This window comes from Eucalyptus grandis, chromosome 10 (assembly GCF_016545825.1).
Source record: "Eucalyptus grandis isolate ANBG69807.140 chromosome 10, ASM1654582v1, whole genome shotgun sequence".
Classification (NCBI taxonomy): Eukaryota; Viridiplantae; Streptophyta; class Magnoliopsida; order Myrtales; family Myrtaceae; genus Eucalyptus; species Eucalyptus grandis.
The window spans coordinates 34,640,441-34,654,632 of record NC_052621.1 but is presented as its reverse complement, the minus strand read 5'-3'; the positions used below and the strand labels follow the sequence as shown (position 1 = coordinate 34,654,632).

Here is a 14,192-nt window from a genome sequence, read left to right as displayed (position 1 = left end):
AATTCTTAATGAAGTATAGTGTAAATTTGTAATGTGTTAATAATAATAGAAATACATTGTAGAAGTAAGTTTAGCAGTTGTGTTGTTTCTTATGAAAGTTAGGATTGGTTTCTAGAGAGCTTATGAAATAGGATCAAATACAAGACCATAATAGTGCAGAGTAATATAAAACTTCTCGTTGAAACAAGAGATTAGTATATATGCAGTATATTCAATTCTATTATTTAAAAGTACAAGTTTAAAGTCGAGCTACTTAATACTTTAACAGATTTTTAAGATACTTGGACTAACTAAATGTTTAATCAAAAGAGACCTTTACATATGTATATTAATTGTACGGAAATTTTGATTGTATATTTTTTACGTTTTATTTTTGTATTTTTGTTTTACAAACAAAGTGGGGGATTATTGGTAGTTTGTTATTAAAAATAGTGTCCCACATAAAAAAGATGTAAGTGCACGTGTGGATGAGATTTAGCACTAACAAACAATTGTTATTTTTTTATTGGAAAGTTCGGATTTATTTTTACAAAAAAAAAATTAACCATAGCATCGGTTAAAATAATGCGACTGTTCAGAAGGAGTTACGATTATGTTTTACTTATTCCGATTCAATGGGTTTGGTTTGATTCAATTGACCAGATTTCAGAAAGGGAACTCCTAACTTCTTGGCAATCAACGAAAGGGTTTCCAATAGGACCGTTTCCTTTCTATGTTTCCGATTCTCTGTTCGGGGTCAAAAGCAGTAATAAAAATGAATTTATTATTTTATTTTTTGTACTCCTTGAAAATGTGATTGAGGATTGGACTGACCTAATGGGTTCGATCCGGTTCTAGAATCAACTTGGGACTAACCGATAATTTTTTATTTCATCTTTTGTACTCTTGAAAGGGCAACCGAGGATCGGACCAACCTAATGGATTTGATGATGAGCGAGGTCAACTAAGAAATGCAAGCGGTAAGGGTTGAGTGGGGTGAGCGCCGAGTGTCGAGTGGGGAGCAACAAATCAAGTGAGTATCGAATGGCAAGTGGCACGAGTGATCCAAAGTGAGTGAGACGAGTGTCGAATGGCGAGCGGAGAAGTTGTTTATTTCGATTTTGGCAAATTGAAGACTAAGATGACAAACAAGACAGAAGAGAACGAGTACTAGAGGAGAATGCCATAAGGAGCTATTTATGCTCTTTTGGACGCCGTGAGAACTCTTCACAAAAACATTTTCTTTCTTCGTAAATTATGACTATTGACGCCATAAAATACATTAAAAATCTAATTTATTAAAGAACAATGTAAAATTAGTTGAACTCCTTACTAAAGAGTTGTTTAATATTATTAACACTGTTTATTTTAAGGTTTTCTCTATATAAAAAATTATAAATAATATATTATATAATATATATAGAGTGAGGGTTAGATCGACTATGAGCTCTCAGAATCGATGACCAACCCGTATAGTACTGGTCAAGGAATCCTAGGACCAATAACTGACTCAGTCTCCTTGGGAACCAGACCAGATCGGCAAGGTTGGGCCAGTCCAGGGTTGATCCAGGATTGACCTTGGACCAATGCTCACCTCTACCTATTTTACCACCTATTTCTCTATAGCCTAGTTGAAGTCTAGATTATTTTGACAAAAATTGATTAGAATTTCAACACCCTTTTGATTTGGCATTCACATGCATGCTTGCGCGTGCGCGCATGCCCACACGCTTATATATTCTTTCACAGCCAACTCATTGCTCTTTCAAAGACAACTCATGAAATTTTTTTTTGGTAAAAAAAGACAACTCATGAAATTGATGCAGCAACAGGAGAGTAACGAAAAAGCAATGGAGAGGGGGAGGGGAGGGGGGCGGATTTCAAAATTTCTAATAGGTGAGCCCAACGTTGCCATGTGTCACTTTCTAAATTATCCATCTTAAGACTATTCTACCCAGTATTTTCCCTGAGAATGCAGTCTTATCTTTGCTTCGCTTGGATTCTGCATACCAGCTTTGTCACAGAGAGAGAGAGAGAGAGAGAGAGAGAGAGGATTTTGTATGAAGGAGTGACGACTCGAAGAGGATTTTGTATGAAGGAGTGACGACTCAACGTCTATTGGTAAACATCATCTATGGCCCATCAATAAGTTAGCCTTCCCACTATTTAGCGACATCTATGTTTTTATTTTTTATTTTTTAATTTTCAACTCACTTTCAGACTTTTGTCCTATTTTTTTGTAAAGCATATGAGTTGAATCCCATATCTAAAACTAAAGTTGAATCCCACGTCTAAAGCTAAACATTTTCACTCCAAGTACCTTGAGAAGATAGGGAATCAAACTCCCTATCTCCTATTTTCATATAAGAAGAGTGGCTATTAAGATAATTCTCGGTAGTTACTGACATCTATGTTGAAATAGCGTGCCATTCACTTCACGGTGAAGCTTTTTGTTTGGACGAAAGTTGACCTTCCACCCGCGCCATTTTGCAAGGTCATGCATGTCTCACGGGTCGATAGTTTCCTTGGTTGCGGAAAGACTCGTGCAGTGCCTGGCGAGCAGAATTCGCCAGGCCAGCCTTCCTTCTATAGTTGTTCCAGCGAACAATACGGTGAATAGCTTCTCTGTATAAGATTGTACCACACCCAGCTTCGCTCGGGTGTCTAGTCCATCGAGTGAGATAGCATATCTCTCTAAGTTCAACAACTGGTTTCGGCCTGCCATGACCTCGTTAGGAGAGCGGCATTAGCTTTAGACCATCTATGCACAGGAGGCCAATCATGCTTTCAAAGCTCCTAAGTGATATAATCATTTTATCCTATAATTTCTAGCACCAACCGTTCTGACGCCACTTCCACAGACCAGTTATGTTTGTCTCCTTTGCATCCTCACTATTCACTCGATAACTCCAAGCACTACTCACAAGTGTCACGAGTACGAGAAATTTCACGGACCGTGACACATGCATAACATGTGCGCTTGGGCACTTTAGTTAAGAAAAATAAAAATAGCAGCTTGATATATAAAAGTTGACCGTGGGATAATATATATATGTGTGTGTGTTTCACCGAAGAGACCAAAAAAGAAAAAAAGAAGGAAAAAAAAGAAGAGAGCAAAGCAATTATGGTCTAACAAAGGTTGGGAATACCTATCTGTTTATTATGAAATAAAGGTTAGAGCTTTAAGTAAGAAAGGAAAGCATATTTCATTAACATGATCGCTAATGGTGATGTTAAATTATGTATTGAGTTTGAATTCATAAATAAAATCAACCGGATGTGAACTACAAAAGTTCCAACGGTTGATGGAATTTTGTGCGTGAAATTCCCACTACTCTCGGGTGAAATTCCTTAGAGAACACACAATTTATGTTTCGATGCCACAAGAGAACTCTGGGTTTTTTATGCGACACAGTGACATCTGACGAGCTGAACAAAGAGCACCTTGGGGACGCATGAAAAAGAGGGAATTTTTGAACATACAGTGATTTCGGCCTGAGTCTCATGACAAATTGAGTTGTTTTTGAATTTCAATTCAGCCGTTTCTTTTTAAAATTCCTAGTTAGAAGGGGTGTAACTTCAAGTATATTTTTGGTAGGATCTTTGTGAACAACCTTTCTTAAATCCTCAAAATTAATTGCTCGTACATCAGCCAGATTTTCAATGTCACGATTTTCTGTTGCCTCCACAAAGGGAACTCCTAATTTCTTTGGCAATCAATGACCATCCTCCCTCGAGAGTCTTTGACTGACCTCCCTGTAAGTGGGTAGTAGTTGTTGAAATTGTTTATTATGATGAAAAGAGATGATTGTTGGATATAACAAAGAGTGATTGTTGACATGAAGAGGGGTGATTGTTGATCATGAAAAGTGGTGATGGTGGAGAGAATGTTTTATTAAATTTGTCCCGGACAATGGTGACGAAAAACAAACATGGGCAGTTACGAGATATATTAAGAATTATCTGGAAATTCAAGACTAAACCCGTAAAATTGATTTATTAAATAAAATGATGGATTCCATTCAGGTGTTGAATATGATGATCCACTTGTAGTTGGTCATACTTTGTAAACCAATTTTGAATAACAATATTATTGTACTAAGCCTCGTTCAGATCACAAACAAGCTTCTCAAAGGTATTCATGGCTGAAAGGGGCAAACCCAACACCACCGTAATGCCTTTCTCTTTCCCTTCTGTCATAAACAAGCAGGTTTCCCTTAGTAGGTCACCCATCCCAAACGTCGGCTCTCCCCAACCAAAGTTTGTGTAGCCATACTCGAGCCCTGTCCATGAAGTTATTACTAGAGTGCCCAGAGGAAATCCTTCATATTGATACATGTCCAAATAGTCGATCCTTGACCGAATGTAGTTGTCCGTCACGCTCTCGATTGCCTTCTTTATTCTCCCCGCGGAAGCAGAGATTGGCTCCTCAATCAACTCTCCAACCGAGCAGAGACAACAGGGCAAGGCCACGGCGTTCCCAAAGTAGCCGTCGGGCAATGGTGGTGTTAGCCTATACCTGAAATTGACTGCTAAAAGAAGTTTTGATTGTTGGTGAAGTTTCATCTTGAGGGCCACGCTTCGAGCCCGCCACACGAAGGCTGCAAGTGCTATGAAGTTGGTGCAACTGCCTGTTACCTGTGGTTCAAGATGAGTAGATACTTTTTGCGACCAAATATTCATGTAATGCATAATCGATGGCTGTAAATATAAGTCATATATATATCGGAAATGTATTTTGGTATAATATTGGGTGTATTCGGAATTCTTTTGGAACTAATTGTGAATGAACTTGTATAACAAAGTTATCTATGAATTGACACTACCTATAATTACGATATAAGGATTCACCTGTTCATCTTTTGTTGCCATTATTTTTAAGATGGCCAGCTTCTCAGCATCAAAGTGGAAAGACTTTTGTACGAATTGTTGCTCCTCATAAAATGCCGTCATGTTTGATACATCACTTATATGAACAAACTCGTTGTAAGGACCGGTGATTCGAGGAGGCAACCTTGATTTTAGGACAGTTCTATCATGACAAGGGACGAGGGATAAAGGCTCGCCTCTTGCTATTTCAGCCCATGCGTTCATAAAATTCATTGCCGACACACCATCTGCCATGCAATGACTAAGTGCGATCCCTAAAGTGAAACCTCCACATCTGAATTTCGTCACCTGTGACATGTCTCCATAGTAAATAATATCTCAACATAAAATGCAGAACAAATGAATATGTGATCAAGTTCTTGCATTGATTGAGTTTATGCACTTTAGCTCAGTTTGTTTCGCGGAAAATGAATGATTTGTAAATTATTATTATTTTTAAAGTAATTGCTTATATGGCTTACAAATATAAATGAATTAAAAACATTTTCATTATCCATAAAAATATTTAGATATAAATTGCTGTTGATAATGAAAATATTTGTTATGGGCAAATAATTTCAAGCGATACAAACGATTGCTTTTAGGAAGATATTTTTCGAATTAATCATTTTCACGAATAAATAAAACCTCCTTGTACATTCGAAGTCTTGCACTCAATTAGAACCACTGGATTCGATGGTGCAAATGGATTTTTTTTTTTTTTTGGTTTGATCCAATATCTATTTTATAAGCTACTATGTATGTTGTATGATGTGCGTAGGTTACGAAACTTTGCTCTCTCATTCATACGTTCCCACCCTAGCTCCCTTAGAAGATGGGGAATCAAACCTACCATCTCTCTTTTTCAAGTGGAAAGGGTGGCCATTAAGGCAAGCCTCGGTGGTTGGGGCAAATGGATTTAGGGTGAATGATCTTGACCCATGCCATAATATCACTAGCTTCTTTCCATTAAGGCAAGCCTCGGTGGTTGGGGCAAATGGATTTAGGGTGAATGATCTTGACCCATGCCATAATATCACTAGCTTCTTTCCTTGAAAAGGGGAAAGATTTGCCTAGACTCGATACACTGTAGATGGATTTGATGAATCTCAATTGAGATTTTAGCAAGATAAGTTTCTACCAATTAGGAAAAGTTAATTTCTCTCTACTTTTTTTATGGGTAAGTTACTATCAGCATGGATACTTTATAAGTCATTGATTATCGAAAGTTTATCATTGTGTTAAGAAAGTTACTTTTTAATTTCAAGCATTGAGAAAGTTGCTTTTTACTCTTGGACACATGGAGAGGCTCCTTCGAAATATTTGTTGTCATTGAGAGAGATACTAATTAAGTGGACCAATGACTAAACTAACTAGAAATGATGATATTTATATAAAAATTAAAAATATACTAATTCTACTTGAAAAAAATTATTAAAGAAAAGTTACTAATAATAGTTTTTTTTTGTCAGCCTTTACTCTATTCTACTCTACACTCACTCTCGACTTTTGCCCCGCCTCTTACAGCGCGTGGGAGTCGAAACCCACTCTTGAAACTTACGCGTTCCCACCCCATCCCCCCTGAGAAGGTGATGATTTGAACCCTTCACATCCCCTTCCAATATTCCCCTTCCATATTGGAAGGGTGGCCACTGGGGTGAATCCCAGTGGTTCTAATAACAGTTTGATAGTGGTTCCATTGCCAACAGAAAAAAAAAGAAAAAGAATCAAGTTCTCCATCAATTAAATGGAGAAAACACTAGTTAAATTTATATAGATATTATCAGATGAAAAGTCACTAAATGCATAGAAGGAATTACCCAATGCAAAAGCAACTGAAAGTTCCTATTTATTATAAATAGAAAGTTACTATTATTGTCTAGTTTTTATGATATGAGAAGTTACTAATTTAATTTGAATTAAGGCTCCGTCCGTTTCACGGAAAATATGGCGTTTCTAGAAAATATTTTACGGAAGTCATTTTCCAAGAAAATGTAAATATTTTCCGGTGTTCGGATGAAACTTGAAAATGAAATGGAAAATATTTTTGCTATTCGGTAAGGAAAATATTTTCCTTCATATACTCTTTTTCATTTATTTTATTTTTAAAAATGGATTTTTCATATTTTTAAAATTTTATTTTTAATTATTTTTTAATTTTAAAAATCTATTATTAATTTTTTTCTTTTTCTTTTTCTTTGTTTTCCATCTCATTCTTTCTTGGCCAGTCGCCGACCACGACGATGGCCCACGATTGGCCATTGGTGAGCCTCGAGCTCACCGACGAGCAAGAGGCTTGTCGCTCCCAGTTGGCGAGCGTGAGTGTCGAGCTCGAGGCTTGCCGATCAACGAGCGTGAGCTTGAGATTGACGAGTTTGAGGTTTGCCTGGCGATGGTTGACGACTAGCCAAGAAAGAAGAAGATGGGAAACAAAGAAAAGAAAAAGAAAAAAGAAAAAAAAAAAAAGAAAAAGGAAATTAAAAATAATTCGAATTAAAAAAGAAAAAATAAAATTTTAAAAATAATTCAAATAAAAAAAGAAAAGAAGAAGAAGAAATGGGAGGAGGAAGTGAAGATTTGTAGAAGTGTGAAGTAAGAAAGATCAAGTGAGAAAAATGTTTTCCACTTTTCAAAAATGGAAAACATTTTCCCCAAGGAATTCATTTTCCATAAAACGAACGTCAAAAATCTGGAAAACGTTTTTCTAACAAATTATTTTCCGCGAAACGAACGGAGATTAAGCCTACTAAAACAAATTCACTATCATGTTAATGGGGAAAAAAACCAAATAGAAAGCACTCTCAAGCATAAATATAAAAAAGAAGATTGTTCCTGACCTGTGCGGTTAGAAGAGGGGCAACTTCAAGTATATGTTCCATAGGATCTCTGTAAACAAGCTTACCTAAAACATCAGAATCGAAAATTATCAAATTACCAAGATTTTTGATGTCACAATCAGCCGTTGCCTCCACAAATGGGACTCCTAACTTCTTTTGGCAATCGACAACCAACTTCCCACAATAGTTTTTGGCTAATCTCCCGGCAATTGGATAGTAATGAACCAGAACTTTGGCCAGAGCTTGCTTAATCACGTCTACCACATTTGCGTCACTCCTGTCGAAACAATAAACGGTCGGCACGATTGCGGGAGCCATTTGATCAAGGCTACTTAAGAACATGGAACCCTCGGGTGTTTCATATTCTGGTAGGACGACGACGGGGCTAGATCTTTCTACTTTTATGATGTTCTCCTTTGCGGGTGCCTCCATTAGAGAAGTCTGGAGATTTATGATCTGCTCTCCTTGTTGAAAATAAAAAGAAAAGAATGTGCTGAGAAGTACAAACAAAGTTGATAAATAGAGGAGAGCTACGCATAAATAAAGTCGCTATATGTCTTTGCATATATACACACAAATTCAAAGTGGAATTGAATAACTTCATCTTCACTCCTAACTTGGAATGATATCAAATCACACGAAAGAAAAACCATAAGGAGTTGAGGAATAGGAATAATATGAGTTAAGAACATATCCACAAGCGATATGAATCTCAAAATGGGGCATAGAGATTGAATTATCACTCTGGTTCCATGATGGAAAAACCAATTCAAAAGTTTAACTTGTTGGGCAGAGTATAAACCTGCGCTTGACAATCTATGTAGGTTACTCCTACACATACATGTTACAACATATTGGCCATGCGTGCCAAACCCATCCTACGTATACAGCACCAAGATAGGGCTATACACGAACTTTGGGTAAGGGAAATTACTATTTGAGTCCTAAATCTATTCTATGGGTTTCAATTCAGTCCTAAGCCCTTTCAAATATTCAAATTTAGTTTTAAACCTTTTAAGAAAACTTCAATATAGTCCTCCAAGTGCAAAACTTGCCTGAAATTGCTAGTGTGTTGGCACAGTCATTGTTGACCATCCCACGTGGTATGCTGATAATTTGATGTAGATCCCTTCACTCAAAACAACGAAACTTATTTTCATTTTCCTTTTTATTTTTCTTTTAATGTGGTATATTAGCAACGACTGGACTGTCGCATTAGTAATTTCAGGCGAGTTTTCTTCGGTAGGACTGCATTGGAATTCTCCTACAAAGTCTAGGATTATATTGGAACAACTTATACATTTAAGACCGACTTGGAATCCATACAATAAGGTTAAGACTAAAATAATAATGATTTTTTCTCCTTGTCCAAATGCAATGCACACACGACTCAAAGTCATAGGAAAACCCACATACCTTTAAGAACGGGAGATACTACAGATGAAACACTTGGATTTGGCTTCTCTTCGCAGGTCCAGATTTTGTGGTTGTCGCTTCTCGAGTTCTGGCGTTAAGTACGAATTAGTTGCTTCGCAGATTCCAGTTTGAGTAATTTATTTGTTTACTATATTTGGAAGGAATGTGCACCAACAATAGTATTTTAATCAATACTTTTTTGTTTGGTATAACAAGCGCACCAGGCATTAATCCCAAAAGAAATTGATAAATATTTGACCATAGGATAAAGAAGTTGTAGCCTAACAAAGGGTTGATATAACTTCGTATTAATAATTAAAAAAAGGGTTGAGCTTCAAATAATAAAAGCAAGCGCATTTCATTGACATGATCTCCAACTGGCGAGCACTATTAAAATGACAAGCAATCTCTCTTTCGAAGCTATTCATGGCTCGTGAGTTTCCATCTGGACCAGCCTGGGGGAAAGCGATCATGATCGAATCCAGCAAACCCAAAGCAACCGCAATCCCCTTCCAGTCTTTCCCGCCAGCCAAAAAACACGTTGGAGATCACGTACTCCAGGCAGGGGATCACGTTGACATAGCTTCACGTTGCCGTTTTGTCAATCGTGTTAGTGGATTCGTAATGTCATGCACTATTAGGCGTAAAAGATTGCAATTCGAAAAGTGCACTCGACCAAACAAAAAGGTATTAAAAAATGTGTCCTTACTCATAAGCTGTCGAGCCCTAAAATAATCCATGAGTTTGAGTGATTACCAAATTGTTAGGAGCGTCGGAGCAATAATGGTTGGTCGATGGGTGATAAATTGTCTAACAAGGAGATGGATCAAGTCACTACAAGTTCGATAGAGGATCATGCGATAGTGGTTGAGTGACGCGGCCATGACAGTGTTGTTTATCACTTAAATAAATTATGAAAAATCAGATGGGTTATAAATGAAGTTATTATAAATGAAGCTATCTATCATGTGAGCAACGACCTTATTGTCAAGGTGTTGAATGTTTTGCGTTGAGTGCAAGCACTTCAAAGAGTATACTTTTAATCATTCAATATGTGAATTGGCACAACCGTACTATATAAGACAATTGACGTCCGTGTCAGTATTAACCAATCTAAATTGATCAAAAGGATTGAATTAGTAAAATTGTAAAAAGTTTATAAATTAATTGACAAAAAATATTTATGATTGAATTAGTACAATTATAATAGGTTTAGCACTTTTTGATAATTCTCCTTGCCAAAGCTAGCATTTAATAGGAATGTGTTAACATAACCATGAAGATGACTTAACTAAAATTGAGATTTGGCTCCATCCAAAACCTTTTTTTAGTTCACTTTGTAATAGCTAAGAGAGACTTTATGGACTACAATTGCGATTGAATGGTCTTTGAATCTGCAACAATTTGACCAATAAAAGGCATCGGCGTTTCTTTATGCTGCGTTGCAGCTGCCTAATTGCCTGATTGCACATGAACGTTAGCCCAAGTTAGAAAGCAGAAAATTATAGTTGGTTCTATTAATTTTAATTTGGAATAGAAAAGGAAATTGAACCATTACACAAGCAAAATCTCATTTGATCAAATTGATCTTAAACGGTGATAAGGACAACAAATGAAGGGAAAAAAAACCTACCAAAATTCACACCGATCATCCCATTCAACATAATCAATTATGAGAGGAAGTAATAAAGTGCACTAAGACATCAGTGCTTTGTTGAAAGAAGAATTCAAGAATGAGTTAGCCGATCATTCTAAAAGAATATAGAGATTATTTTAAATGAAATTCTCATGAAACGTTAGGTCTAGAGAAAGATTTGACAGAACATACTATTAAATTAACGTTTTGAGTTTGAACCGTACACAAAATTCGGCACAATTTGAGGATATAAATCGATTTATTACCATAAGAAAGATATCCAAAGCATCTCCTGAAGGACACATAAATATATATTTTGAGAGTTGTTTTTATTTGGTTGGGTAATGATGCTAGTTTGACCACGTAGAGAATATCAAGAAAGGAGCTTCTGTACGGTCAAAAATAAAAAAAGAAAACGAAACCAAGGGGCCCAAGATATGTGATATTTTTTTTTTTTAAAAAAATCATCCAAGCTTGATTGGTTGACCAAGATTTGGACTTTCTCAAAAAGTCGTGCCCTACAAAGGACGTCCTTGGTTTTCTTTTTAAAATTGAAACTAACACTACAACCAGGAGATGAATATATTGGATGAAAACTACGAATGACTTTTGCGGATTATAACAAAATTAAACTTAACAGACATAGAAATAATTTAATATAACCAGGAGTGCTATTGATGAACAGATAAGTATTCAAGAATGGTACTAATAACAAAGAAATAAAAGAAAGTACACATAAATTTATAGGGGTTCAGCTTTATCCCAAATTTACGTGCATTCTTCAAGTTAACGGTTATAAGGTTGGAATTTACTAATAATTAGTATTGTAAGTTATAATTGGTAAGTATTGTTTTTTTCATGTGATTAATCACACTTTCAATCCACAACCATTGGTCTTACACTTGTACATTTGACTCTACTATGATTTATAACTTAGTAGCACTATATAGAGATATAATCAATAACGCAGCTGCTACAAAACAAAGAAAAAGACTTAAGGGCTCCAAATTCAATTTATTCGTTTCTAGCCAACTTCACTACTTCTCTTAAATTGAACATATAGCCATCTAACCTTGGATGACAGTTTGCATCTCATCTCTATGAAGTAGCTGTTGGTTCTATCATGCTCTCAATCGCTCATTAGCATTAGAATGGCTCCCTTTGATAGTGGCAGTCTCCTAAACTAGTCATACTGCTTCTATAGTTGGACTACTTTTGTCAGAGTGTGTCTCTTGTCAAATTGCCATAACTTCTTTGATTCATCTTTTTCGTTTCTAATGTTGACTCCAAGCCTTTGTAACGACTTGTTACATCTTGATCAATGTTCCAATTAGAAAAGCATTTGACCATCACCTTTCAGGACTTGATATTAGCATATTACTTTACCCATATTCAAGACCACTAATTATCATCAGTTTGTTGATACCATCCACTAACGAAATGGTGCGGAGAGACATGTAACCAATTTTCCAATGATCCCCTTGACTTCATTAGCTTTCAAAAACTTCCAAGGATTGTTTGTCTTCACTAATTAATTGAGTTGACTTCCAAAGACCTCTAAGGACATCAGCATCACTACCGATTCTTCATCTTCAATAAAGTCACCAAGATCATCTTGTTATAGTCTTCCACCTCATTTGAAAAGAACCACTCTAGCCAATAATATGTAATCCTGATTATGATCCACTACTCTTCAATCTTTTGGTCCTTTCAAGTATATTGATGATTGTGACTCTACTAAGCTATTCACCTCCACAAGTGCAATTCTTCCAAGCTCCAACAAACATGATAGTTCTAGGCTTATTCACCATGACTAAGGTCCATCGAACTGTTCACCTTATCTTAATTCTTTCAAGCCATCACAAACATCTTTATTCTTTTCGACTTGTTCTCCCTTGATCAAGGTCCTTCTAGCTTGTTCACCTTGTGAATCCTTCCAGCTTGTAGACATTTTGATGCATGTTACCTTGTTCACCTCAAATATTGGTAGAGCATTCTCGATTGTCACAAAACACTCAAGATCACACTTGATTAGGACACCATATGCATTGTGGCTTGTGTATATATCACATGGTAATACTCAACCAATATACACATTAGCAGCCTTTGATTGTTTTTGTCATCATCAAAACAATATAGGGGATTTCCCAACACATCCTTTTATTTAAGTTGCTCAAATAAAGGTACCCTTAGGTTTAGTCCCCAAAGAGGTGCTGTACATGACGTTTCTTGAAGAAGCCATGCATAGATCTCTTGCTTAGGCTTGAACAACTAGTGATTTGTGCTTTGAGTCTTAAATCCAATTGAATTGTTTATTTGTAAGCATTGAGAGTTGAGGCTTAATATGGATGTAGGAAATACTTGAATGTGTGAGCGATTTTAACTTTGATTATCTAATTATAGTAAATTATTTGCTGCCGGCTGTCTATGTAAGTGTAGGTACTGACACTCGAACAAAACCACATAAATTATTGGAATCATTTATTATTTCTCATTTATTTTTCTGGTGATTTCGTATTGCCTTAAATTACAAGATTTGTTAGTGTTTCCACGTTAATTTTACATCACATAGCTGCAGTTTAAAATTGGTTAATTCACATAAATGGCCTTGAAGGCCATTTGTTTTAGAGGTAGTTATGAAAGTAAAAGAAGAAATCAAACGTCTAATTAGAATAGGAATCATAAGGATAGCTTCATATGTTAAATGGCTGTCAACATTGTCCCTTTGAAAAAGGAAAAGGGGAAGTCGAGTATGAATCGACTTCAAATATCTTCATGGGGCAACACCAAAGGATGAAATATACGATGCCCATCGTTGATATGTTAATCGACCTAGCCTGGGGAAATTAAATTCTATTGCTTATATGCATGGTACAACCATATATTTAAAGCAGAAGTGACCAACCAAAAAAAAAGCAGAAGTGGATGTGTCTAAAACAACTTTTAGGTGTCCAAAAGTTATTGTACCTTTGAATGGGTGATAATGCCGTTCGGGTTAAGAGTTATCGTATATTCTTTTTCCCTTTTTAAATTAGAAGGTAGTTTTTGTTTGCCGAATTGACAAAAGTATCTGCACATCTCTTCTATAAAATTAAGTTGATAAATATGTACTAATTATAAGTATTTTATTAATAAATTCCTCTATTTCAAGATACTAAATGTAAGGATCATTTTTCTGTCTGCTTCAATTACGCAATAAAATCAAGTGAAGGATATTAATTAATTGATAAATTAAACACTATAAAAAATTAGCACATTTTTTATGCTTTTTTTTGGTCGGATTTCCCATGATGCTCATTCAAAAGCTCTCTCCCGATCGACACTGAAGTTTCCCAAAAAAGGAAAAAGGGAAAAGATAAGTGTCTAAGCCTGCGTCCAACTATGATCGGCACCTGGAAGGGGGTGAACATCGCCCTCAAAAAGTTGCGATGAAAGGAAAGTGAAGCTTCGCGACA

General features: G+C 36.1%; 1 protein-coding gene across 2 annotated transcripts; it reads right to left on the bottom strand.

The window, feature by feature from the left end:
• Positions 1 to 3,957: 3,957 nt before the first annotated feature.
• Positions 3,958 to 9,234, bottom strand: LOC104421213 (omega-hydroxypalmitate O-feruloyl transferase). Of its 2 annotated transcripts, none has more exons than XM_010033097.3 (4): positions 9,102 to 9,234; positions 7,686 to 8,141; positions 4,831 to 5,157; positions 3,958 to 4,617 (listed from the first exon to the last, which is right to left on the bottom strand). In XM_010033097.3, the coding sequence occupies exons 2-4, from the start codon at positions 8,115 to 8,117 to the stop codon at positions 4,078 to 4,080; spliced, it is 1,299 nt and encodes a 432-aa protein (XP_010031399.2). In that variant the 5' UTR covers positions 8,118 to 8,141; positions 9,102 to 9,234; the 3' UTR covers positions 3,958 to 4,077. The 2 variants fall into 2 exon arrangements, with proteins under 2 accessions (XP_010031399.2, XP_010031398.2); XM_010033096.3 differs by having other exon boundaries at positions 7,686 to 8,149; positions 9,102 to 9,228.
• Between the last annotated feature and the right edge of the window lie 4,958 nt (positions 9,235 to 14,192).

Excerpts from the sequence above, each read along its gene's own strand:
- LOC104421213 (XM_010033097.3), bottom strand. The coding sequence starts at position 8,117 with ATGGAGGCACCCGCAAAGGAGAACATCATAAAAGTAGAAAGATCTAGC. Across the intron at positions 5,158-7,685 it reads CCCCTCTTCTAACCGCACAG|GTGACGAAATTCAGATGTGG; the intron begins GTCAGGAACAAT and ends GACATGTCACAG. Across the intron at positions 4,618-4,830 it reads TGGCAACAAAAGATGAACAG|GTAACAGGCAGTTGCACCAA; the intron begins GTGAATCCTTAT and ends CTTGAACCACAG.